The sequence below is a fragment of the Chelon labrosus genome (genome assembly GCF_963514085.1).
Source record: "Chelon labrosus genome assembly, chromosome: 17".
Classification (NCBI taxonomy): domain Eukaryota; kingdom Metazoa; phylum Chordata; class Actinopteri; order Mugiliformes; family Mugilidae; genus Chelon; species Chelon labrosus.
Window position 1 is genome coordinate 22,855,729 of NC_140350.1, and position 25,155 is coordinate 22,880,883.

At 41.4% G+C, this 25,155-nt stretch overlaps 3 protein-coding genes across 6 annotated transcripts in view; 2 read left to right on the top strand and 1 right to left on the bottom strand.

Moving 5' to 3' along the window:
- LOC311502705 (F-BAR and double SH3 domains protein 2-like) overlaps window positions 1-10,175 on the bottom strand; it is a 35,191-nt gene extending 25,016 nt beyond the window's left edge. The window contains exons 1-3 of one of the 2 annotated variants that reach the window (XM_084565041.1): window positions 10,130-10,175; window positions 4,794-4,891; window positions 1,941-1,986 (exon numbers count right to left, since the gene is read on the bottom strand). In XM_084565041.1, coding sequence (XP_084421167.1) covers window positions 1,941-1,986; window positions 4,794-4,849 — 102 coding nt within the window. In that variant the 5' untranslated portion in view covers window positions 4,850-4,891; window positions 10,130-10,175. Of the gene's footprint in view, window positions 1-1,940; window positions 1,987-4,793; window positions 4,892-6,767; window positions 7,134-10,129 lie in introns of those variants that run through there. The other variant, XM_084565040.1, reaches the window with a different exon arrangement.
- foxred1 (FAD-dependent oxidoreductase domain containing 1) lies at window positions 8,630-15,757 on the top strand. Of its 3 annotated transcripts, XM_084565043.1 has the most exons (12): window positions 8,819-8,940; window positions 9,013-9,279; window positions 10,128-10,348; window positions 10,432-10,542; window positions 10,909-11,027; window positions 11,153-11,247; window positions 12,085-12,186; window positions 13,059-13,135; window positions 13,355-13,515; window positions 14,705-14,834; window positions 14,917-15,021; window positions 15,145-15,757. In XM_084565043.1, exons 3-12 carry the CDS (start codon window positions 10,241-10,243, stop codon window positions 15,397-15,399), a joined length of 1,263 nt encoding a protein of 420 aa, XP_084421169.1. In that variant the 5' UTR covers window positions 8,819-8,940; window positions 9,013-9,279; window positions 10,128-10,240; the 3' UTR covers window positions 15,400-15,757. The 3 variants fall into 3 exon arrangements, with proteins under 3 accessions (XP_084421168.1, XP_084421169.1, XP_084421170.1); XM_084565042.1 differs by lacking the exon at window positions 9,013-9,279 and having other exon boundaries at window positions 8,630-8,940; XM_084565044.1 differs by lacking the exon at window positions 8,819-8,940 and having other exon boundaries at window positions 8,978-9,279.
- Window positions 15,758-18,394: 2,637 nt separating this feature from the next.
- Window positions 18,395-21,270, top strand: kcnj1b (potassium inwardly rectifying channel subfamily J member 1b). Its single transcript, XM_084564739.1, has 2 exons — window positions 18,395-18,633; window positions 20,002-21,270. The coding sequence occupies exons 1-2, from the start codon at window positions 18,617-18,619 to the stop codon at window positions 21,155-21,157; spliced, it is 1,173 nt and encodes a 390-aa protein (XP_084420865.1). The 5' UTR covers window positions 18,395-18,616; the 3' UTR covers window positions 21,158-21,270.
- The last annotated feature ends 3,885 nt before the right edge of the window (window positions 21,271-25,155 follow it).

The following is a 25,155-nucleotide window of genomic DNA, read 5'->3' on the forward strand; positions in this document are numbered from 1 at the left end:
TGACTTTCTGGACTTTTTACGCAGCTTTTTGAATACTCACTGACTTAACAAGACATTCCTGTATCAACATGCTTATACTGCATCTGGCTCATTACGTTGCCTTTAGGTTGGTTGGTGAGTTTATGCCATTTATGCCTTAAATCACTCGTTTATATTCATTTGCTTTGCAACTTCGTTTTCAAAAGTTCCTTCTCGGCTTAAAAGGTGCATTACAGTGAATTCTTTAAAATGATTCTCCAATAAAATGTGTCCGTCACCCAATGACAATTAAAAAGCATTAAGTAAAGGTTTGTAAACATTGGGCGCTAACAGAAGTTTGCTCTTCTTTTGCTGATGTTCTGTATAGCAGACCTGCAAACTCCTCAGCGAAAAAAAGGTGACAGTGTCCGCAGGGGGGGAGAGACAGAGAGAGGGAATGTGATTGAGTGTGTTACGGCCAATCTATTGTGTTGGTAACTTCACTCATAAATCTATCTACAGTCAAATACGATAAAATACCAATATAATATGTGCAACCTTTTATGTGCCCAACGCACACAACAACATCCGTAATGAATATTCAGGTTAGCTCAGAATTCGAGTAGTAGCCGTATATCGCGGAACTCGGGGCCGAGTATCCGGCTAACAATAAGCCTAGCTAACGTTACTAACGTTGAGGTTACAACCTCCGCTTGTCTTGCTAGCTAACATTAGCCATTTAGCTCGAAGCTAACTTTATGCAAGGTCTACGTTCGTGCAGTATACTCGGCGTTGACTCGGTCCTAAAAATACAGGAGCAAGTGCCAAGATTCCGATTGGCCCAGAGAAATGTCAATTATAAGAATGATCCAATAATGTTTTCGCAATTCTAGCCCGCATGGCACGCAGATGAAGGGCAGCCCCAGACCCCTGAAAAAAAAAAAACTCTCCGGTTCTACGCGATTCACGTGAATGACCCAATTCACCAAGAAAACGGCGATTGTCGCCGAAAAGCGACAAGTTTGCAGGTATGGTATAGAAATCATGGGACTGAGAAAACCTTAAGACTGCAAACCAGACTTTCGGCCTTTCTGGAAATCCAACCAATCGTTGATATATCTAAAACACATTTAAACCGCGGCGAACGTCTTCAAGAAACCTCTAACAAGTTCTTTGTTTCAGATATACCCTAATCTGGATGACTGACAATCTTCAGGGCTAAAGTTTGACCAAGTTTCTTATTCATGTTTTTAATTTTTCTCCAACAATTTTGTTTATTAAAACATTTAAGCATTAGTTAAAGGTTTGTAAACTCAGGTGGAACCATCGGCTGCAGATATGACTCATATTTTGTGCAACTAGTTATAACTTGCACTAAATTTGGACGGAAACGTCAGATCACGTTAGCTCTCAGCTTTAACGGACTCCCGTTTGTTCGGCTCAATCAACGGGCTTTTCACAATAAAGCTCCTCAGCGCCGCCCGATGCACATGAGCAAACAAGACGTGTACGGTTCCTCGCTGGACAACTTCAGACATGACCCCCCTCTCTTCACAGACCCGGTGGACATTCCTCACGGAGCTGCAAAACCTGAACAGAGCCCACGAGGAGAGAGGGGATTTTCAGAGTCGACTGGCGTCTCCAGGAAGCTGCGGGCAAAAACAACACGGCGAGGAGGAAACGAGCCCGTGGATCGCTAGTGGATGTCGCTCCCCTCTCTTTCTCTGTTGTTTGTGGTGTTTTTCTCTGTGGCTGTTTACCAATCATGAGCTATCCAGCCACATGAGGACTATAAGCTTTCTTTAAGCTTTCTTAAGGCCGCAGCCTCAACCGCCGCTGTCATATGGTGTCTTTGGAGGGTTTCCATTGTAAAAAGAATGAATGTATTTTTAGCAACTCAAATGACAAGGCAGAGCAGAGATGATGTTAACGAGCATCAGCAGTGGTGTGAAGCAGATGAGAGAGAGCTCAGATTTACTTACCTGGGCGTAGTCCCTCTCCAGAGCGCCCCGCTTCAGGCTGAAAGACCTGAAGAGAAGGAAAAGAGCGAATGAGAGGGGCAGCACAATAAATACATACATTTATAATAAGTGTTTATAAAAGTGTTTATTGTCATGTGCGCAGTAAAGAAACATGTTTCCCTGCGCAATGAAACTTCTCCTTTGCTGTCCACAATGAATAAAACACAATATTTAGATTAAAAAAGATAAATAATAATACTAAATAAAGGCAATTTTTAAAAAGCAGCATATTTTATCATGTTGCTGATGTCAATATCATCTTAGACACACATATGTGATTTCCCCTGCATTCGTAGGTATTGTTAATTTTGTCATTTGAGTGTGTGCGTCATGTGAATTAGTCCTTTGGTCCAGTTTTATCATCCTGATTGTTTCTGGATTGTGCAACAACAACATTTCATTGATTAACTCATGTTGATTGTCTCTTATTTGTTGTCACCAATCTTCTCATCCTCTAAGATAAAGGTAAGATATTTCACATAGTTTAATTGTTTAACCATTTCAGTCCAGTAGTTTCTCGTATTTTGCAAGCAGCTACACCTTTATACCTTTTATCTGTTAGGCTCACACACAGATGAGACAAGGAGGTGATGCTTTTTAAGGCAAATACTTAAAGAGATATTCATATACTCCTGGTCACTGTACCGACCATAGCAATGACACTCCTTGATGGCAGCAGCCATCCCCAGCAGGATGCAGCCTGACACAGACACACACACACAAACACTTTAGGAACAACTAAAAACAAGGTGTTGACCTGGCCTCCAAATTCACTAGATCCCAAACTGATCAAGTATCTGTGGGATGATCCACAGAGGTCCCTCCCTTCAAAGACCCCCCCACTAACAACATCCTGTAGCCAGACACCACAGCACACCCTCAGAAGGCCCATGTCCATTCTCTGAGGGAGACCTACACAATATTAGGAAGGAAGCTGGTCATAATGTTATGCCTGATCGGTGTATAATCACAATAAAATGAAATAAAAGTTACTTTAAATTGGTTTTATGTTGTGACCATCACTCCTTAAGCTCATCCATCCCTACATGATGATACGACTGAATTCAGACCTGAGCCTTCTTCTACTTCTACACCTTCACCTCAGTTTATTGGAGACATTTCTAACGACACAGTCCACTACTTTCTACATACTAGGTTTCTGTTAGAAGCTCAAAGAACAACTAGGACTTATTAGGCTATGTAAAAAAAAGCTTGTTTCAAAAAAATGCATAAACAAATCATAAAACTTGCTGAAAAGCGTGAGGTATGGCAGATTTATTTACAATAACAGGAAGTTAATGACAACTGAAGTTTATGCAAAAGTCTAAGAAAAGAAGAGAGGTCAGTGCCCTGGGAAAAAACCTGACTGAAGCAAAATCATCATTAAGTCATTAAACATGTCGAGACTTGGCCGCCGTGCTCCACCCCGACTTTAAAACAATCTGGCGAACTTCCTGGGAGCTTCCCTCTCTTCCTCCTCTCGGCATTTCCAAGGCCGCCTCTCTTCCACAGAGCCCCGCTCTCACTTCCTGTCATTTTCCCTAAACCGAGCTCTTGCTGACAACCAGATGCAATTTCCAGTCGAATGCTGAATCACTTCTTGTCCGTGATCTGGGAGCGAGCCCCGTTCCCTGTTCTTTACCGGAGAAGTTTCTGGATTCGTCTCTGGAGGAGTAAAGTTACCGAGCCTCCCACAGCGAACAATTCAGGGCAGTCAGAACATCTGGCAGCTCTCTGTGACCTTAACTTCCAGCTGTTTGAAGGTCCAAAGCTCCGCCACCAACCACAGACAGGAAGTGGGGAGCCAGTAGGCTGTCAACTCAACCCAACGCTGGGGCTGAAAACACAGCCGCAACCTTTGGCTTTTCAACCTTTAAAATGCCTACGCATCTAGAACAATGCTAGAGCTGACTGCATGTCACTGTTTACTTGGCAAGACCCAAGTAAAAGACAAATTCATTATGATTTTTGGGTTTAGTTGCCAGAAAACATCTGCAACAACAGAATTAGATCAAGGAGGAAAAGAAAAAGACCAAGAAAAAACAGTGTAGAACAAATAAAGGCTTATATCAGAAGATTTCTGGAAAGTACTGAGGAGAACTCTGGCTGCTACAGAAAGCATTGCATTATATATTGTTTGCAGCTCTAAATGAAAGGAAAGCGGTCCACTAACTTAGCTTAAGACAAAGACTGGAAACAGGAGGAAGTGTTTAGCTCAGCTCTGCCCAAACACAACCACAACCACCTCTAAAGCTCTCTAATTAACATCTAACTGGTTAAACAATCTGAACAAAAACCCAACACAACTTTACTGTGGGCTGAACGGTAGATTATTCAGACTATTGGGATTAGTAGCTTCCTGAAAAACAACAATCTACCAACCAGTCAAAGATAGAAACATCCAAGATCTGTACGCTAACTCATCTGCTCCTTCAGTTTGTGCTCCGTGAGCTGCCTGACATCTACCAACAGCTGGCTCACTGGCGTTAGCACATCTGGACAGACTCCTGTGGATTCACCTCTTGTAGTCTCTTTGCACAAACAAAGCCGTTCCAAGCCGTCTCCCTCATAGATTTAATTCGCTTCGAGGCAGACGTGTAAACTGCAGCAGGTGTTCAATCGGTGCAACAATTCACATCAACGCTCACAGGACTGTTGTGACCCAACAAAGTTCACGTGCCCAGCTATCGTTTGTGGTCGTTGTTGCAGAAACAGACCAAGAAATCAAGACTATTCTAGGAGAGAATGAGAAGATATCGGACGTAGCATCGCTTCACGCCTGACCCGCTTGCAGCTTGACCTCCGCGCGCTCACCTCAGGTCTTCCAGCAGGTCACATTCTGTCTGGTGTTTGATCTGTAATCTGTTCATCTGCTCGGCGTGAGTGTGTTTCAGCTCCTGGGTGACCCGGACCTGAAGGGGGAACAAAAACACGGCTTCTTAGAAACCGAACTTGCAGCTTTGTTCAGCTGATGCAGAAAGAGACCGGGAAGCGTTTCCCATGAGAACAACGGAAAAAGAAAAAAATAAATAAAACTCTAGAGGGAAGCGTTGGCTTGGCAGAGCTCATAATTGGCATTAGTGAAAATGAGCTCCGTCGTTATCGAGCTGTGGCTGTGGCCAGGTGAGAGCTGGTCTCCTGAGGGCTTATAATCAGCTGTGAAATAAAACTCTGTGACCAAGTCTCATTACCGACGACTGGGATTGTTTTTTATTTCAATTAATGCCAACTAAAATTAAATGTACACATTAATCTCCACTTAATGTTCGAGTCATTTATATTTTATCAGACTAGTGCATTGAAAGCCGACTCAATAATGTACTATTTGCATTATAGAGCATAACGATAAACTTAAAAACTTAAAAGTTAATTCCGTATATTTATCCACGTGCTGTTCGAACGACGTTTATCACTTCAGTCTCTCTCTGTTTTCCTAATCAGCTGTGACAGAAAACGATCCAGTGCAACGATCAGGTGTGAATACCGATAACTGGGAGTGGTGTGAACGAGGAGAACTGTTTCATTTCTTCCTTATTCCTTTTATGAGTCGGGTTAGAGTCCACTGCTAATAACATCAGATAAGAGGCACTCAAACAGTTTAAATAGATAAAAACACAAAAAGGAGGACAAACAAAAGTGAAACGCTTACATGTTCATTAACTAGACAGCTGCTATTTCTATTTATAGATATAACATCTGAGTTATATATCTGTCATTTATAGTATTTCTTTACCCTTCACATGGAAAGTGATATGACCAAACACAATAATGTATGACGATTAAAAATCTTTGCATACTCTTTTATAGCTTCTGATATTAGATAAAAAATAAATAAAACAGTTATTATAGTTATAAAACGTTTTAGGACAGAGGTGGCCTGTGCTGCTGCTGCTGAGCCATGTTATTGAAATATGATCCCACATGAACTTTTTTCCGAACAGAAAAACTTTGCTGAGATTTAAATTATATTTATTATTTTATTTATGCAATAAAACAGGTTTAAATCCGATGTATAGCTTTAGCCTAGTTTGTACAGTAATGTCCTTTTTTTTTATGTCAACGAGATTTTTTTTTCTTCCGTTTACCCCACACAGAGAAAAAAAAAAAAAAAGTAAACCAAACTACTTTCTAAAATCTGTCAATTTACTGTCCAGAAGTTACAAACATAATTTTTATTAAAGTCCGTGGGTTAATTTAACACTTTTCTGGTGTGAAAAGAGTCGCTTTTTAAATCGGCTCAAACAAAAATCTCAGATTCTGCTTAATTTGGATAAAATCTTAACTTTTCCCTCCGCTGCTTTCCGCGGATGGCAGCAGGGCCAGCGGAGCCAAGTGATATTTACTTGAACTTACGGGATGTAACACAACACCTCTGTAACGGTATTTCTCCAAGTAACAGACGCCGATTTACAGATGTACGCACTCTGTTGACGTACAAGTCTATTTATGTTGTCACATGTGAATGTCCTCAGCAGGATCGAGGCTCCGTTTAGAGAGGGAACGGGGCACGTTAACGGACTATTCCCCCTAAAAAGAAAAACTGGGGCACACGGGACTTTTTAAACTATTTTTTTTTTTCCTCTACCGTTGGTGCTCTTTAAAGACGCGACAAGACTGAATGCAACTTGGAAAAAAAGAAAAAGTAATGAGACATTTAGCAGAATAAACTGAGAAGCTCATCGTTTAAAAACAGACCACAGGCAACAAAGCGTAAATTTCCAACCATTAAATATGCACCAGTTCGTCGAAGTAACGTTAGCTTCGGAGGCTACAAAGGCAGAAACTCACCTTTCTCGGTGGGGGTTGCATCCTCGTTTCTTGACATAAAATCTACACAGAAGACGAAAAGTTATGTCTGGAAAAGTTTGTGCAGTTTCTAAGGATTGGTGTATTTCAGCCTGGGTCAAGCGGCCATGGCAATTCCAGTAAGTAGATGAGTAGTTGAGTCCCGTTGAAAACACTGTGGCCCCGGGGAACAGAAAACATCAACGGTACGGCAGTAAAACACCATTTCCGGCCTCACTTTCAAAATAAAACACCGGTTATGAAATTCTGCTTCCGGAAAAAAGAAGGAAACTTCGAAGTAAAAGCATACTCTAACGGTCAGCAAAATTACAATTTATCAGTTTGATTGCTGGCAAAACAAACAAAAACAATCACTATCATATTATTAAAATACTACTAACAATAAAATGAATAATGATATTATATTATATTTTGTCTTTATTGTATGTGATGCCATTAGTCATCTATTAACAGAGAAAACAATTAGCATTAGTGATTATTTTTAATCTGGGAGCCAATCTTGACTTTTACGAATTTATGGGTGTCATTTTTCACTATTTTTATTTTTTTTATATATTTATTTATTTATGTACGTTAATTGGCTTCTGAAACTCTGAGTAAGAGGAATAGACAGCAAACAATAATTAGTTTCTCCTTTAAATCTGGTTCAGGCCAAAGTCAAACTACTTTCTATGGAGCAGGGAACCAGAATTAGATTTATTGTATTGTCTAAAATTAATAATAGTTTTGTCTTAAAATATGAAAAAGTATTGACAAATACTTATTACAAGTTCAAAATCACTGCTTTAAATGTCTTATTTTGTCCGAATAACACTTCAGAATAATATTAAAATCCGGTAACTGTTACTATTAATACACAGAAGCTTTAAAAGCAACTAATTTTTAGGAAAACAAAAAAATAATGTGGGCTTTATTTGACTACACTTAAAAATGAATATTGCCCCTCTGAGCATCAGACAGTTTTATTTATAACTCACTTAACATATCTGAAAAATTTCACTGACAAATTATAATGCAGCAAATAAAAAAATGTAAGAATGAAATTAGTCCACAGGTTTGTCCCCCCCCTCTCTGATTGGCTGTCTTCAGTCATGTGACACGAAGTACAGTTCCTGGGGAGTTTTCAAAATAAAATGACACATTATTATAGCTTGAACAGTTTCAATTTACAATTTAAAAAAATAATGTCCAAATGCCATGTAACAATTATATGTAAAGTGCACATGCAGAATGTACTGTATATATATATATAAATCCCCAATATATCAGAGATTAAAAATAGCTAATTAATACCCTTTATTTTCAAAAGCTAGGAATCTCTAAAAGGAAATTAAATTCATTTCGGACAGAGGGTCCAAACATTTGTCTTTTATTTGATTGTAAAACTATTTTTCTCTGTTTAGAGTTTGGACTGCTGGTTGGACAAAACGAGATTTAAAAATAAAATATAGTAGTGGACTCAGAAACTTTTGTTCAATATTTTTGTTTCAATATTTTTGTCATAACTATTTGTGGCTCTTGAATGCACAGAGGCATAGCATTAACAAATTTACACTATTGTCAAACTCAGTCTGCAGTATTTATGTGGTAAACATTAAAACAAATCTAAGTCACTGTACTGACTGTAGTTATTTCATTGTAAACACATGTTTTTAAATCATCAATTTATTTAAAAAAATAAAAAATAAAATAGTCCACATATTAATCTACAGAAAAAACTGCAGCCTAACATATAAATAGCAGACAAAAATCCTAAACCATATCAATACGAGTTCAAGATTTCTGCTTTTATTTTGAAGGAAAACATCATTACACCGGATGTACTGTTCCTTCCTGTGTACTTGACCGTTGGTGGAATTACTTCTGGAACTACAGACACGACTGGATGTGTCTCAAGGACATGTGGACATGTGTGCTTTTATTTTGATTTACAGGCTATTCACTTAGCCACCTAGCTAACTTAGCTAGCTACGTTAGCTCCGTTATCTCAGAGCCATGGCAGCGTGGCGGCGGCTGCACGTGAAGCTGCTGACGGTTCGTGGGCTTGTCACGTCTACACGGGACACACACCGACACAGACGGACAGTGAACGGATCTTTGACGTTAAGCCAAAGCTTCAGCACAGGAAGACCTGCACAAAATGACTTCTTTAAAGGTGGGAAGCATCACAGGACACAGCACACATTCACTGTAGCATTGTTTCTATAAGCTTCTGCAATGTCACCAGATCTGACCACTGCACAAAGCCTTCTCCAGCACATCCCAAAGATCCTCAATGGGGTTAAGGTCTGGACTCTGTGGTGGCCAATCCATGTGTGAAAATGATGTCTCATGCTCCCTGAACCACTCTTTCACAATCTGAGCCCCATGAATCCTGGCATTGTCATCTTGGAATATGATCCATTGATGGAATAACCTGCTCATTCACCATGATGGGTGCATCACTTCATCTGCCTCTCTTCTTACCCTGATGCCCCCATCACTCTGGAACAGGGTAAATCTGGACTCATCAGACCACATGACCTTCTTCCATTGCTCCAGAGTCCAATCTTTGTGCTCCCTAGCAAATTGAAGCCTTTTTTTTGCGGTTAGCCTCACTGATTAGTGGTTTTCTTACTTTCACTATTAAACATAGCCCTGAGTTCTAGTGTTGTTTTTCTTCCATTTGATTTCACCAAACGTTTAAGTGATCGCCGATCTCTGACCACAATTGCTCCTCTAAGACGATGGTTCTCCACTATCCTTCCAGTTTTTAATAATGCGTTGGACAGTTCTTAACCCAGTTTTAGTAGTTTCTTCAATCTCCTTAGATGTTTTCTCTGCTTGATGCATGCCAATGATTTGACCCTTCTCAAACAGACTAATATTTTTTTCCACGACCACAGGATGTGTCTTTAGACATGGTTGTTGAAGAAATGAGAAGCTACTCATTGCATCATTTGGGGTCAAATAACTTGTTGTCAGCTGAAAGATAATCACCCATGCAGTAATTATCCAATAGGAGGCTCCTACGTGTTTGCTTAGTTAACTCCAGGTGGTCAGGTAGTCTGTTAAATCAGGTGTACCATCCATTTCCTACACCTAGTGACCTATCATATCACGTCTCAGTATGTTTACAGTAGCTGTCTCATTTCCAGAGCAGTAAGTTTACTTGTAGTAAATGTTTTTTTACTCCTGATAGCGTCACATAACCAACGTTTACCTTTGTTTCCATTTGAACCAGTTTCCTTCTATTTTACGTGGGTTATTAAATTTAAATGCATACAGTTATACCATAACTTTATGTGGAAGCTAAAGTTTCTCTGGTTTTAAGTGTCAGTAACGTGTGATTTTGTGGCTCAGACCTGGAGGCCCAGCTAGCAGCCGGAAGGAAGAAGCTGGCGAGCACTCTGCCGGGGAGAAGTTTGAATCCTGAGCTGAGGAACCCAAACCTTCCTCCAAAGAATGTGGACATCATGATCATCGGAGGCGGGGTGGTGGGCTGGTCCGTCGCCTACTGGCTGATACAGAGGTACAAGATTCGAGAGGGGGCGCGAATCCTCGTTGTAGAGAAGGACCCGACGGTAATTCACGCAATCAAAGCAAAACAGAATGTCTCCAAAAAGAGCTTCTACACATCTATTAACAACATAACATTTGTCTCCAGTACTCACACGACTCCTCGGTGATGTCTGCTGGGGAGATCCGACAGCAGTTCTCCCTGCTCGAGAACATCAACCTCTCCCAAGACTCGGTAGACTTCATGAAGAACGTCAACGTAGGTCACGCCGGCTGTTATTTCTGTTTCTCAGACGACTGCACGCTGGCAAGGAACGACGCTCCATTAGGTCATTAGATGAGACGGAGAGCATGTGACCAGAAACTGTTTGTATATCAAGACAAAAAACATGAAGGGATGAAGGCAGGAGGAGATTCATCAAACCAAAACGGCAGCTCACTACATATACAAGAGTAGAACAGATTAATCCATGTGATTCTCAGGCCCTGCCGAAGCTAGCAGCTGGTTAGCTTAGCATGAGAAGTGGTAATAGCAACCGCTGTCCGTTCATGTTCAGGTGTTGAGGTGCTGCGATGCTATATTCTGTTTAATTCTCTGGACCGTCACACCTCTGTGCCCCATCAGGAGCATCTCGGCGTGTGGAACGAAGACCCCATCGACCTGCAGTTCAACCACGCGGGATGCCTCTTTCTGGCTGACGAGGAGATGGCTCCCATCATGGAGGAGAACTACACCACCCAGAGGTGTCCATGTTCATCACTCAGATATATATATATGTATATCAGAAAGCTGGAAAACAAAGCAAAACATGTTGTCTTGTAGCCCCAAAGCTCTGTTGACCCAGTCAGGTGTATCACTGTGATTCCAGGTACGCTGGAGTAAAAGTTTCTCTTCTCTCTCCGAAACAACTGAAGGAGAAGTTTCCATGGATGAACACGGACGGTGTGGCACTCGCTTCGTACGGTGAGTGCAAACAAACCATAAACTGTTCCTGCATCGGTCGTTAGCTGATCAGGACAGACGCTGCAGTTTTCGGCGAATCATCTTATAATGCAGGAATTGTCAAGTTCAGATCATATTTAATAAAACCAAGGACAAAATAAGGTTTCTTTCTGTACCATGACTCTCACTGTGGAACCTATTTCTGCAAATTGCAAGATGCTTCCATGGTTAAACACCCAATTTAACGTGGAAAGGTGTCTCCTCTTTGTTCGTAGTGCAGATGTCCTTTCCAAAACAACATGCAAGCTGCAGCTCTGCTCGGTGGAACCAGTTTAATAAATAACCGCGAAGAAATATTTAAAAGCTTCTGTAGATTTGTTTGTGTCGCTCGCCTCGTCACATCTTGCCAGTTTGTTGTTTTTTTAACCCAATAAAATTAGATTTTTGACCAGAGGACGTCTTCAAGACTTGATTATCAAAAGTCCTCAATGTCCCCGACGTCATTCGGCTCGGCAAGATTTCATTTGTCGTAAATTTAAACCGTTTAAGATCAATTATGATCGAGTATGAACACAGAAAACCTCCATCATACGAGTACAGTGAGGCTGCATCTTAAAATAAAGTTATTTTCTTTAATAATTGTTCGATTATTTAGTGGAAAAGTCTGATTCCCCAAAGTACAGTTCACACATTTCATATGCATTTGTTGTCCGATGAACAATAATACAACTTTACTGTCCTGGTAAACCACAGAAATGAGTAAATATTCACGTTACTCTTAGATTTCTGTGCTTCCTTTGATCTTTGATCTGACGATAAGTCTCAGCCTCACATGTGGGTGCTCTGCCGCTCTGCCAGGTCTGGAGAACGAGGGCTGGATTGACCCCTGGGCTCTGCTGAACGCCTTCAAGAGGAAAGCCATGTTTCTGGGAGTCACTCAGTGCTTTGGCGAAGTCACAGGTGTGTTGCGGGCTCCTGACACACAAAAATACACACGGGGGAAACGTTACCGTCGTTTTAAAAAGCAAAATGTGCTGAAACAGAAGTGAAAATAAACAAAACCCAATTTAAGCCAAATTAAGAAACGGAAGACAGTGTTTTCTTGTCATTTTTGCTATTTTACTACGGGTTGAACGATCGGCTGATACGTGGTGAATGTCGAGTCGACTAGTTGATGACGTCCCGCGTAGAAACACAGTAGAAAGTAATGAAATCTATGTTCCTGACCTGAATACGTATCGTAGCGTCTCTCACAGAAGAAGCTACGGAGGTAACTGAAGCCAGAACACGAGCTACCATCGGCCGTAGACCACGTCAACACCATAAACACAGTCAGTCTGACTTCTAATATGCAGATATGTCTAGTTTATATAAGCTTATATAAATCAGGACCCTCAGTATCATTTAACAGGACTCCACAGCGCGTTGGATCTGCGACTGGTCGACTTCCTGCTTAAAGCGTCACGGCACAGCGGTAAAGTCGACTAGTCGGTACAACCTCTACTACTGACACATGCAAAATTAGAATTATTGGTCCTTAACCTACTTAATGGCTTTACAGTCGTAAGAAGCGTGATAAATAAATGTTATTTAATCTAATCCACTAACTACGAGATCGTTAAAACAGTAGAAACTTGTAAAAAAACAATATAATTCAATATTACGACAAGCCACAGCCTCCATAATGAGAACACAGTGAAATGAACAGCGCTCTCTGTTATTTTAAGGATAGTAGAATTCATTATTTATCTCTAGTGCACCAAAGGAACTGGCCAGTGAGCGTACATCGATATTAATAATTAGCATTACTGTGTTTTTTCTATCTTCTACAGATATTAGTTTTACAAAAACGACAGTGATGACCGCTGATGGGGACCTAGAGTACCTGAGGAGAGTAAACTCTGTCAAAGTAAGTAAGACGTATGTGTTAATGTGTTAACAGGAACTTCAGGCTCAGTCACAACGTTGTGACCACTGACAGGAGAAGTGACTAATATTCACAAACCACCGACCTAAATATGTGGTTATATAAAATGCTTGTGTTCAGTACACAACGACAGACAAAAAACAAAGAGTGTTATTCCGCTGTGCGTTGCGTGATGGGATAACAGCAGCTTGTGTGGAGCAGGTGCAGATGCCGAACAGCCTGGAGTACCAGCCGGTGCAGTGCGCCATGGTGGTGAATGCAGCAGGAGCCTTTTCTGCTAAAGTGACGGAGATGCTGGGAATTGGCTCCGGCCCCAAAGACTCCATGGCCGAAGTGCCGCTGCCCGTCGAGCCACGTAAAAGGTAGGCCGCTGACTGGAGCGGCATGTTTTCAGGCTGTGGGACCTCAAACAGTGCAGTTCATTGGCGTCCCGACAGCTTTGTTCAGACTGAAGTGAAGACTGTCAGCTTCTACCGTCTGAAGAGACACTGTTTGCTTCAGATCTTTTACTAGATAATCTAGAAGATCTATTTAATCAGCGCAATCTGGGATGTTTGACTATGTACGCTGCTGTAAGACCGACAGACACTGCTGTATATTCTCATCAAGGTTTATTGTCATTCAGGAAGTTGGGTTTCTTCTTCCCCTTTGACCTTCCTTGAGGCGCCTGTAAATCCCGAATGTGTTAAACTTACAAAACTGTAAATTTCTCCAAATATCCTGAACATGTGCGCTGCTTCTGCATCTAGTTAAATACCTAACAGACCTGTTAATGTGGCTCCACTTACTACTTGCACACTCTCCATAGGTTTAATGTGTTTAACCTTAAATGAATTGAACATTTTGAACTTTATTTAACAGCACTAACTATAATTCAGAGTGATTGAACTGATTTAATCAGAGACTTTTACAAGTTAAATTCCATTTAAAGGTTTCTGTTGTGGTTTTGTCCTCTGGTGTTTTTGTGGAGCCGTGGTGTCAATCTAATCCACTGATCAGCAGGTGGCAGTAATTCATCAAGATATGCGCCGCCTCTACAAAACAATCCCACTTTCAGTTTATGGCTGTGTTAAGTCCCGGTTAGAAACGGCTTCTTTCTTGAGCCAGTTTGGGGAGACTTGCAGACACTTTATATATCATTAAAAGAGGTTTAAAGGTCAAAAGTATGAGGCTGAATTAAGAAGAACTGGATGTGTTTCAGCTCAGGGTCAACCTCATCACAAGTCTCACTTCAGCTGACACAAAAGTTGTTTTAAACACCAAAAGTGTTTGAGTAATTTTGACCGTTTTAAAAGAAAAATTTCACTTATCTTTTATTCATTCATTCATCTTTTGTAACTGCTTGTCCTCTGGAGGGTCACGTTGGGGGGGCTGGAGTCTGTCCCAGAGGTGGGGTCCACCCTGGACAGGTCTCCAGTCTATCTGCCAACCACGCCACTGTGCCGCCCTAAATATAAAATACAGAAACCTCGTATTAGACCAAGTTTAAACTGACGGATGAACATAAATCAAGAGACTGACCTGATTCATCTCAACTGTTTTTTTCATCAGGTATTATTATGTCGTCCACTGTCCTGAAGGTCCAGGTCTAGACACTCCCTTCTTGATGGATTACTCTGGACTTTACTTCAGAAGAGAGGGCTTAGGAGGGAACTACATCGCTGGGGCGTCACCAGAGGAGGTTTGTTGTTTTAAACAGTTTCTCTAATTTTCCCAGTTTTTAACAGATGACTTAAACTTCTTTTTATACTGTGCCTTCTCAGGCAAAGGAGCCAGACACCAGTGATCTGGAGGTGGACCACCAGTTCTTTGAGGACAAGGTTAGGCCTGCGTTGGCCTGTCGAGTTCCAGCTTTTGAGAAACTGAAGGTGGGTTTGGGATACTTTACGTCTCTGTGTAATTATCCAAACATGATGGCTGGATTAATTTAATGAGACTTATCACAAGGATGCTGACTTGCCCTACTCATGTCTTCACTTTCCTCCTGCCAGGTGACCCGAGCCTGGGCGGGTTTCCACGACTACAACACCTTCGACCAGAACGGCATCATCGGTGTACACCCCCTGATCACCAACATGTTCTTTGCCACCGGCTTCAGCGGCCACAGTCTGCAGCACTCGCCGGCGGTGGGTCGCGCTGTGGCAGAGCTGATACTGGACGGAAGATTTAAAACTTTGGACTTGAGCGCTTTTGATTTCAGGCGGGTTCTGGAGCAGGCGCCGTTGCCGGAGAGGAACATTGTGTAGTCGATTTCCACCAAAGTATTACAACTCAAGACTTGTTTTTGCAGTCAGGAACGCGGTTATGATGCTACTGTACGATACAAACTGATCAGGGAACATGGGATCATCGTTTAAACCAAGAATGCAATAAAATGGATTTAAATAAAAACTGCAGTTTTCTTCCAACGCTGAATAACAAAGTGATTATTTGAGATTTGGCTCAGCTTGAAAAAACACTTGTGCGTTATTTGTGGTTTCAGTCATGCATCTGAAGAGGTGACACCTCTACTACGCAGACAGACCACCTCCACATCCTCCACAAGATGAGACCATGTTGTCAGAGCTCCACTATTTCTTCAACAACCATGTCTAAAGACACATCCTGTGGTTGTGGAAAAGATGCTAGTCTGTTTGAGAAGGGTCAAATCATTGGCATGCATCAAGCAGAGAAAACATCTAAGGAGATTGTAGAAACTACTAAAACTGGGTTAAGAACTGTCCAACGCATTATTAAAAACTGGAAGGATAGTGGAGAACCATCAGGGTAAGAAGAGAGGCAGATGAAGTGATGCGCCCATCATGCCTAGTGTCTACTGTACAAGCCTGTGGGGGCAGTGCTATGATCTGGGGTTGCTGCAGTTGCTCAGGTCTAGGTTCAGCAACATTATATGTCCAAAGAATGAGGTCAGCTGACTACCTGAATATACTGAATGACCAGGTTATTCCATCAATGGATCATATTCCAAGATGACAATGCCAGGATTCATGGGGCTCAGATTGTGAAAGAGTGGTTCAGGGAGCATGAGACATCATTTTCACACATGGATTGTCCACCACAGAGTCCAGACCTTAACCCCATTGAGAATCTTTGGGATGTGCTGGAGAAGGCTTTGTGCAGTGGTCAGACTCTCCCATCATCAATACAAGATCTTGGTGAGAAATTAATGCAACACTGGATGGAAATAAATCTGGTGACATTGGAGAAGCTTATGGAAACAACTTTGGTGGTGACTTGTTTTTGGACCAGACAGTGTCCTCTGCTTAAAGTATTTCAGGAACTGAATTGAGCGTTTTATAGAAGTTGTGCACCAGATGGAGCCATTTCTGCGAGAGGAATTTCATATCAAATAACTGCTTCGTCCCATTTGATATGGTTTTTGATGTGTTTAACACAAAGTCTAAGCAAAATGTACATGTAACACTTTACATACAATCGGGTATTTTGGTTCAGTGGTTTCCAATCCAGAGTTTAGTCCTAAAATTAACCTGACGGGTGAATTTTGTAAATTATTGATTAATTTTGCTCTTTTCAGCTACAGACACTTTAATTTTACAGAACAGTTAGTTGTCTCTTTGTTGGGACTGCCAGTAGCTCATATTGTATGTGACGTAATGCCACATATTGTACCATTTACAGCCTGAGCAACTCTGCAGTGCCTACATAAATCACTTCAAGGCATAAATTTATACCTAATGTTGTATAATAAAAGTGCTACATGATGGAGTCCTCTTTAAATACAGATATTTGACAGAAAAAATGTCAAAAGTTATTACATTGCACGACTGCATTGTCAAAAAATAACCAGACAGGGTAAAAAGTGCCACATTAGATACGAGTAAAGATGAGTTATATGTAGCATGAAAGAAAAATAGTGCAGTTTTCTTCCACTGCTGAATAACAAAGTGATTATTTGAGATTAAGCTCAGCTTGAAAAAACATTTGTGCATCATTTGTGGTTTCAGTCATGCAACTGAAGAGGTGTCTCCAGACACCTCTGTACTACGCAGACAGACCACCTCCACATCCTCCACATCTAAACTTCCTGCAGCGCAACACACCAGCAAAGGCTGAAGCATGCAAACCCACACCAGCAATTTCCTTCACCACCTCTGCAAAGCAGAAGCACCTCTGCCAAGGCTAAACGAATAATAATATTCTGAAGGTGACAGGATGATTAAACTTTCTTACAGGATCCTGATCATAGGCTGAGGTTGGCTTTGAGTATAAACAGGAAACAATCTGAAAAATAAAAACTGAAATACAGCCCTGAACTTAAATCATGTCCCGTTAGTGTTAGAGTTTTGATTTCTAGCTCTTTTATTCTTTTTTGCTGATTAAACGCCCCCTTTTAATAAACATTTGGATAATAATACAGCGTGAAACAAAGATATGAATGACTTAACGTATGGAGCACATAGGATTGTTTGTAGCAAAACTCAAAATGAGCTCAGAGTGCAGCGTTATCAGCCAGACAAAGCTCCTCAGAGCCCAGCAGAGGTTGGTCTGTTGTTAACCGTTTCACTGTGTAACCTGGTGACAGCGGATGCAAAGGTCTTTGTCGTCTTTTATTGTGTTGGAAAAATGCGATTTTACATGACAGCAGAGTCTCTTTTGACGGCATCTAATGAGTTTCCTAAAACTTCTTTGACGAGTCTGCATTGTGTTTTAATTTAAATATCATGTCACTGCTAAAAAACACAACTTTGTTCTGATAAAGTTGCTCCAGCAGTTGGTTAGATTCCTGCAGAGACTGATTCAATACAGCAACAAGAGCCTCTGCATCTTCGTCAGTCTATCACTGCAGAGTATCTTATCAATTCAAGAGCTCGTCTATATCTCAAAAGATCATAGAAATAGGCTCCACAGACATGAAAATGGCCCTCGTGCAGCCGGCAGAGTGTCTTGAAGACACTTTGTCCCCACAGCTTTTCATTTTGATGCAAATGTGAGGCAGCCTTGCGGGTTCAAAGAGGGGGAGGGTGACCAGGGGAAATGCAATAGAGGGAATTCTTTGTGAGGCCTGACGCAAATCCCAAATGTTCTCAGGCCTGAAAACAAAAACGGCATGAGTGTCCGCACCGGCCACGTTGGCACCTTCGATCAATAGACACACCTTCTGCCGCACAAAAGCACCGAGGGCTTTCTCGACAAACTTTCCGAATGTCCCCCTCGTCGTGATGGTCTGAAACTGCAGAGAGTCCGGTGCAGATGGTGAAGCAGCCAACGGTTGTGTTATTAGACTTACTAGTGGAGTGATGAGGAGAGTCGACAGAGAACTGACGCCCACTGGGAGCTTTGAGGCTAGCTCGTCTGGCTGTATGAAGCCAGCGTACACGGTGGCATGTGGCTGGGATTAGGAAATTTCACTGTGGATTAAAATCTTTCCAACGCCTCCATGGCCACTCGCTAGAAGAAACGAGTCTGAAGTTCCAGCAGGGATCCAGTGAGCACTCGGGGCCCATGGTCTCACTAAGCAGGTACGTGGAAACAAAACTTTTCTTTGTTTCAGAACAGAACTAAGGCTGTTAAGATTTACCGACTGGACCTGCATATACATATATATATATTTATACATACTGTGTTGTTTTACTCTATTATCACAGCTGCTTGGAGGAAAGTAAAATCTTTATGACAATGTTACGGTTTTACCAGAATATACAAGCGTCTTTGACAATTATTTACCATGAAAACACAAGCCCCTTCGCTGTCCATTTTTAAAACACATCTTAAGACCCATTTTTATTCTTTGGCCTTTAACACAGCATGAGACCCTGTTTTCTGTTCTGTTTTATTATTACTTTAATACTGTTTATCATTTATTATTGTTTTTATATTGTTTTTATTGCTTTTATATTGTTTTTATTGCTTTTATATTGTCTCTTATGTTTGATGTCTTATATTTTAGGTTGTATTTTATGTATAGCACTTTGTGTCAGCCACAGCTGTTTTAAAGGGCTTTATAAATAAAGTTGAGTTGAGTTGAGTTGAGTTCTCTAAAACCAAAAGAGGCATCTTTGCCAAAACAACCAGGCTTCTTGAATCTTGTTCTTGAGTCTAGTGAGTGGCCGTTATGTAAGACTCTAAGCACGTGGTGCATGCTGCACACTATTAACTGGCACATAACTACTACTCTATGTAATAATAATGGATTTGGGTTTGTACGTGTGCATTATCCCAGTGTTCTTCTAGTCTAAATGTTGTCTTTTGCTGTTAGATTTTAAGTTAAAAGAGGATTTTTATTATTGTATTTTATCACAAATTTCACAAAACCAAGAATGTATCTATGCCAGGGGATTTGTCTTCCACTGAAGATCTAAAACTCTATTCTATTCTAAAATAAATGCGCCATGCATTGCTGCAGCAGCCACGGAGTATTTAAAGTAAGGTTACACAAACATGTGTACGTTTTTAGTCGAAGATTTAATATATTCACAGCAGTAATGTTAATGAACCAGTCCAACAGTGTGGCCTCCTGATATGTTGTCAATTAATTTCTGATAATAATGGAGCCATATGTGACGGAGGAATAAGTGACAGAATATCCAGTTCATAAAAATTTGGTAATAGATGTGTAGCATTCAGCTGTGCAGGCATTTGATCAAACTTGATTTACTAATCAAATAGTAACCAAATACGTGAAAATGTTTTTACATTATCATGTGCTCAACTGGCTGCTCTGTTGTTCCTGTCTTTCCTCCCTTCAGTTGATTCAGGATTTAAAAGATCATTTGAGTCTTTGTTGTACAGACGGTGAGGCCTTACATGGATATTTTGGGTAATCTGTCTTGACTTGCCTGCTTTGCATGAGTGCAGCTTCGTACTAACACTTGAGTTTGTTCCTGCAGCTCCAGGATGTTCCAGCTGCTCCAGAGTCACATCCAGCCAGCTGGACTCCGAAGCCGCAAAACCCGTCTGGTCACCAAAGACGGTCGCTGCAACATTGAGTTCGGCAACATCGAGTGCAGTAACCAGTTTGCGTACCTGCTGGACTTCTGGACGACCTTTGTGGAGATCCGCTGGCGCTTCGTTCTGCTCTTGTTTGTGGCTTCGTTCACCGGCAGCTGGTTTGTTTTCAGCCTGCTGTGGTACTGGATCGCTAAGAACAACGGGGATCTGACTGGACAGAACCGTACTGATGGACATGTCCAGTGTATAGACAACGTTAACGGACTCACGACGGCGTTCCTGTACTCACTAGAGACCCAGACGACCATTGGCTATGGTGGCAGGGCGCTGACTGGTCACTGTGCTGGCACTGTGGCTCTGATCATCATCCAGTCTCTGATCGGAGTCTTCATCAACTGTCTCATGTGTGGCATCGTCTTGGCCAAGATCTCCTTACCTAAAAAGAGAGCAAAGACTGTTACCTTCAGCGACACAGCTGTCGTCTGCTTGAAGAAAGGAAGTCTGTGTCTCCTGATCAGAGTGGCCAACCTTCGAAAGACCTTATTAATCGGAAGCCAGATCTACGGCAAGCTGCTGAGGACAACAACCACGCCAGATGGAGAGACCATCATCCTGGACCAGGTGGACATTGACTTCATGGTTGATGCTGGCAAAGACAACTTGTTTTTTGTTTGTCCCCTGACCCTCTACCACGTGATTGACAGATCCAGTCCGTTCTACGAGCTATCGGCTGACACTCTCCCCCAGCAGGACTTTGAGTTGGTGGTTTTTCTGGACGGGACAGCGGAGTCCACCAGCTCCTCCTGTCAGGTCCGGACCTCCTACATCCCGCAGGAGATTCAGTGGGGTTACAGTTTTCTCCCGATTATCTCCCGCACCAAGACGGGAAAGTACCGAGTGGACTTCTCAAACTTTTCTAAGAGCGTGCGGGTCACCACGCCACACTGCGTCCGCTGCTTCGAGACCGACACAGACCAGAGAAACCACAACAACCACAACAGGGAAAACCACAATAACCACGAGAAGGTGGGCATCGACAACCTGGGCTTCCAAGTTATTGACATTCACGACTCTGTGGACATCACTAAAATGTGAGCTGCTTGTGAAGGAACTCTTTCTCTGACTGAAACTAAAACATAGTGAATCAGGACGTTGGGTACTGTCAAGTTTTACTGCGAGTTTACTCCGTCATGCTGCCTTCTCCAGCAAACATCTGAATAACTGCCGAGTCTTTTGGCCTTGAAATTATTTTGTTTAACAGTCTGGATAAAGAAATACGGACATTAGCGAGAGTAAGGCAGCTCATAACAATCAAACCACCACCGGGACTTTGTGTAGGTTGTGTGGAAGACGGATTGAAGTTTTGACGCATAGAAAATGAAAGGGGGTAAAATAGTGTATAGCACAGTGGGTACTTCTTGAGAAGATTAGTGCCTGATCCTGTAATAATGAAAAACTGTGTGCTTTAAAGGTGGCGCGAGGAAATAAAAAAGTAGGACAGGCTTTTTTTGAGTTTGCTCATTATTCCTACTAAAACACTAACTGGTGTTTTTTTTTTGTCATGTTGACATAGCTTGTGTGACTTGATAATTAGGAAACTGTGAACGGGAATCTGTTAAATGATAATAATTGTGACCAGTCTACATTTTGTGGATCATTCTGTGTAAACACTAACTTCTCAGGGAAAGTAACATCTTTAGCTGGAATAAACCTTTTGTTTTTTAACAATTCTGTGACTTATTGTTCATTGTTTACAATTTTACAGTATTACTGTCCATTTGAGATCGAATATAATCAAACGGTATACTTAAGTACAAACTGGACATACTTCTAATTTTATTGTACTTAAGAGAGAAATAATAAATACAATAAGCTAATAAAAGATAAACTTTTACTGAAATATCATAGCAGCATTATATATGAGTAAGCTTAAAGACCAAATTTGCACTAAAATAAGAATACAAATCCCCTAATTGAAGCTATTTAGGGATGCACCAATTAATTATTTTTTTTCTTACCAAGCATTTTGGTAGGATTACAGTTTCTTTTTCAGATCAGATGTTCAGAGGAAGAAAAAAACATCTATATATGTCTAGTAGTAGACGTAAAGCATCTGGATAATACTTCTTAAGGGGATGGGAGTGCGAGGACAGGCATTCCGACAAGCCGTCAAATCACTGTCAGAGGTTGCCGAACGCAGCAGCAACTGGCTGTGGATCAAGAGAAAGGACCCCAACTGGGCTGTAAAATGACTATCAAGGAATAAAAGCAGAGGGGGGCACACCTGGGATGCCAGGTGTTGCCGTTGAGCCCTTCGGAGGTGTCGTGGGCCTGTCAACGAAACACCAATGAAGGAGGGTGCCCACCTGAAGACCCCAGTGAAGCTTTGACCCCTACCCCATTCAATACCAAGTGCTGATTATCTAAGGGATTGTACTATCTAGTCCTATAAGCTCAACTTCAACTATTGACCACTAATTTTGAAGTCTGCAAAACTTACATTAATTTGTTCCCAGTAATAAATTTCAATGTTGTTGCTGTTGACAAAAGCACTCAACATGAAACTTCTAGGAAAAGCATGAAGAGTTCATTGTGTCTCATCTACAGAATATAGAATAATTTACCTTTATGTATTAAATAGTGGTGAAATGCAGCAAACTCATTAAGGATTACGGCCAAACCTACATTACACGTACAGAAAAGTGCTGACGTTGCCACAGACTTAAAGCCTTTGTGCATGGTTACGTTTAAGATCAATACGGTTTTCTTGCTCCAACAGAGACTGTGTTGTTCTTCGTGTTAAGCAAGAATTGACCTGAGGTCAGGTGAAACAAGCATTAAGAGACTGCTAATGCAAATACACTGCACACATTATTCATAGGCATACATTACATCTAGTTTAATTACAACTTAATATCTGCACATGATTTTAGTTTCTAGTATCTACAACTGTGTTTATGTAATTTGCAAAATCCAGTAATTGTTCCCATGTGGATATTTTCTGGTCTTTTATATTTCAAACTGAATATCTTTGGGTTTTGGACGTAAGCTTGGGCTTCTGGAAATTGTTCAGAGTATTTTGGAACATTTTATGACATTTCAATCATTTAACCGTACAAATACGACGACATTTGATGCTTTAAGAACATTTTACTGATAATATTTCTGCATTTCTTTTACTTGAGCAAGACTGTGAATACAGAACTTTCTTTTTGTCCAATGTAATATTTACATTGAAGCCTTTCTATTTATACCGCAGTTAAAATATGGATAATTTGTTTACCACTTGTTTACCACGACCCTGGGATGTCCCTAAAAATAAGTAAATAGAAACATTAAATATAACTTTACACAGTGTCAGTTTATTCAAATGTCAATGCAGTATGCTGGTAGGTCAGAACTCAGTAACCTGCCCTTGGACAGATCAGCCAGAAGTCTTTCTTTTCATTATTTAGTAATCTCACTTCCTGGAATACTTTAAAGCTGGTTGGCACAAAGACACACACATTGGGTTGGAACCAGGGTTGATGGTTCAATCCCTGACAGCTGAGATGTCCTTGGGCAAGATTCCGATGTCAGTGTCATGCAGAGGTTGCGCTAGACTTTGTTGTTGTCTGTCATTTTGACTGACAGGGTCATAAAAATCCCGTCATAATCTATAGTTACCTGTCACTTTTAATTTTTTTTAAATGATAATAATGCAATTCAATAGCATTTAATTTTAATGAAAATTTCATTAAGTACTTTTTCAGTATTGACAGTATTGACTTTAAATGGTAAGAAAAAAAAAGTTTGATAGACCTAGAATATACAGTCAATGACATAGACATATATTCATGTATGGTTAGCCGAGCTCTAGCCTGACGTAGCCGTACTCGATTCTAGTCAGAATCTGGTACCGCTCCATTGGGCTGTGATTATGGGGCGTGTTTCAACCGAACCAGGAAAAAAAATGCCTCTGCACTCAATTGGATAGACCTATAACCAATCAGAGCAACGGAGTGTGTGACGTATGTTAATTGTGTCCCATCTTCTTAAGGACCATCGGAGCCAGCTGATAAATTAAACTTTTTGCCGAATCCCGTAGGAAGGACGGCAAAAACATCTTTCCGATTAACAAATGCCTTGATCGCATTTATCTGTTCCTCTTTTAAAATTAATGCGCTGTCGATATCTTCTAGAACAGACTCGATGGCAGAATCTACACATCTCAGTTCTCCAGCGGCAGCCATCTTTGTTGACGTGATTACGTTACTGTTGATCATCTGTCCATCATCATATAAAGCCCGCCCTGAGAATGTGATTGGTACGAACAGCTCCTGTTCGAGCATAATTGCGCCTCAACGGTAGCCTGGTCGTTACCATCCTACGTTTCTGCCCGAAATTTGATTTCGGTCTGCCACGGAGTCTGGCCAAATTGCCCTTCTGCGGTTCGCGTGTAACCGCGCGGTCTTAGCCAATCGGCGAACAGTTGAGTGATGACGCGGAACTCGCCTGCCGAGTTGCTTGTAGTCCAGCGAAGCTTGTAGTTCAACAGCATAGCAACAATGGCGACGGAGGAAGAGACGCTAGAAGCCATCCGCGAAGTTGTCTCAACTCTCGAGAGCATCACGGAATTAAAACCAGAACAAGAGGCTTGTCTTGTCAATTTTATAAACGGCAAGGACGTCGTAGCTCTCCTTCCAACTGGCTTTGGGAAAAGTTTGATTTATTTAACTGGAAGCGGAAGTGGTAAGCGTCAGAGCCTGAACTCCGGCGCACAATATACGTCATTACCAAACGTTGCTGATTGGTTAAGGGAACTCCAATGATTTTAAACCTCAAAATAAGCATCCGCCCATTACGGAGACAGATTCCTATTACATTGGGCCAGACTAACGTGCCAGACCGAAATCAAATTTCGGGCGGAAACGTAGGATGGTGACGACCAGGCTACCTCAACGGGGCAATGCCAGACTGAACTTCCAGACCTCAAATGTTGTGGGCGGGACTAAGTTCGGCTGGCACCCAGGCTAGCCGAACTCTGACGTGTGCATCGGTATAATCGGTGTACCAGGAAATCGTGCACTGATAAAAGTTCCGCGATGTTTGGA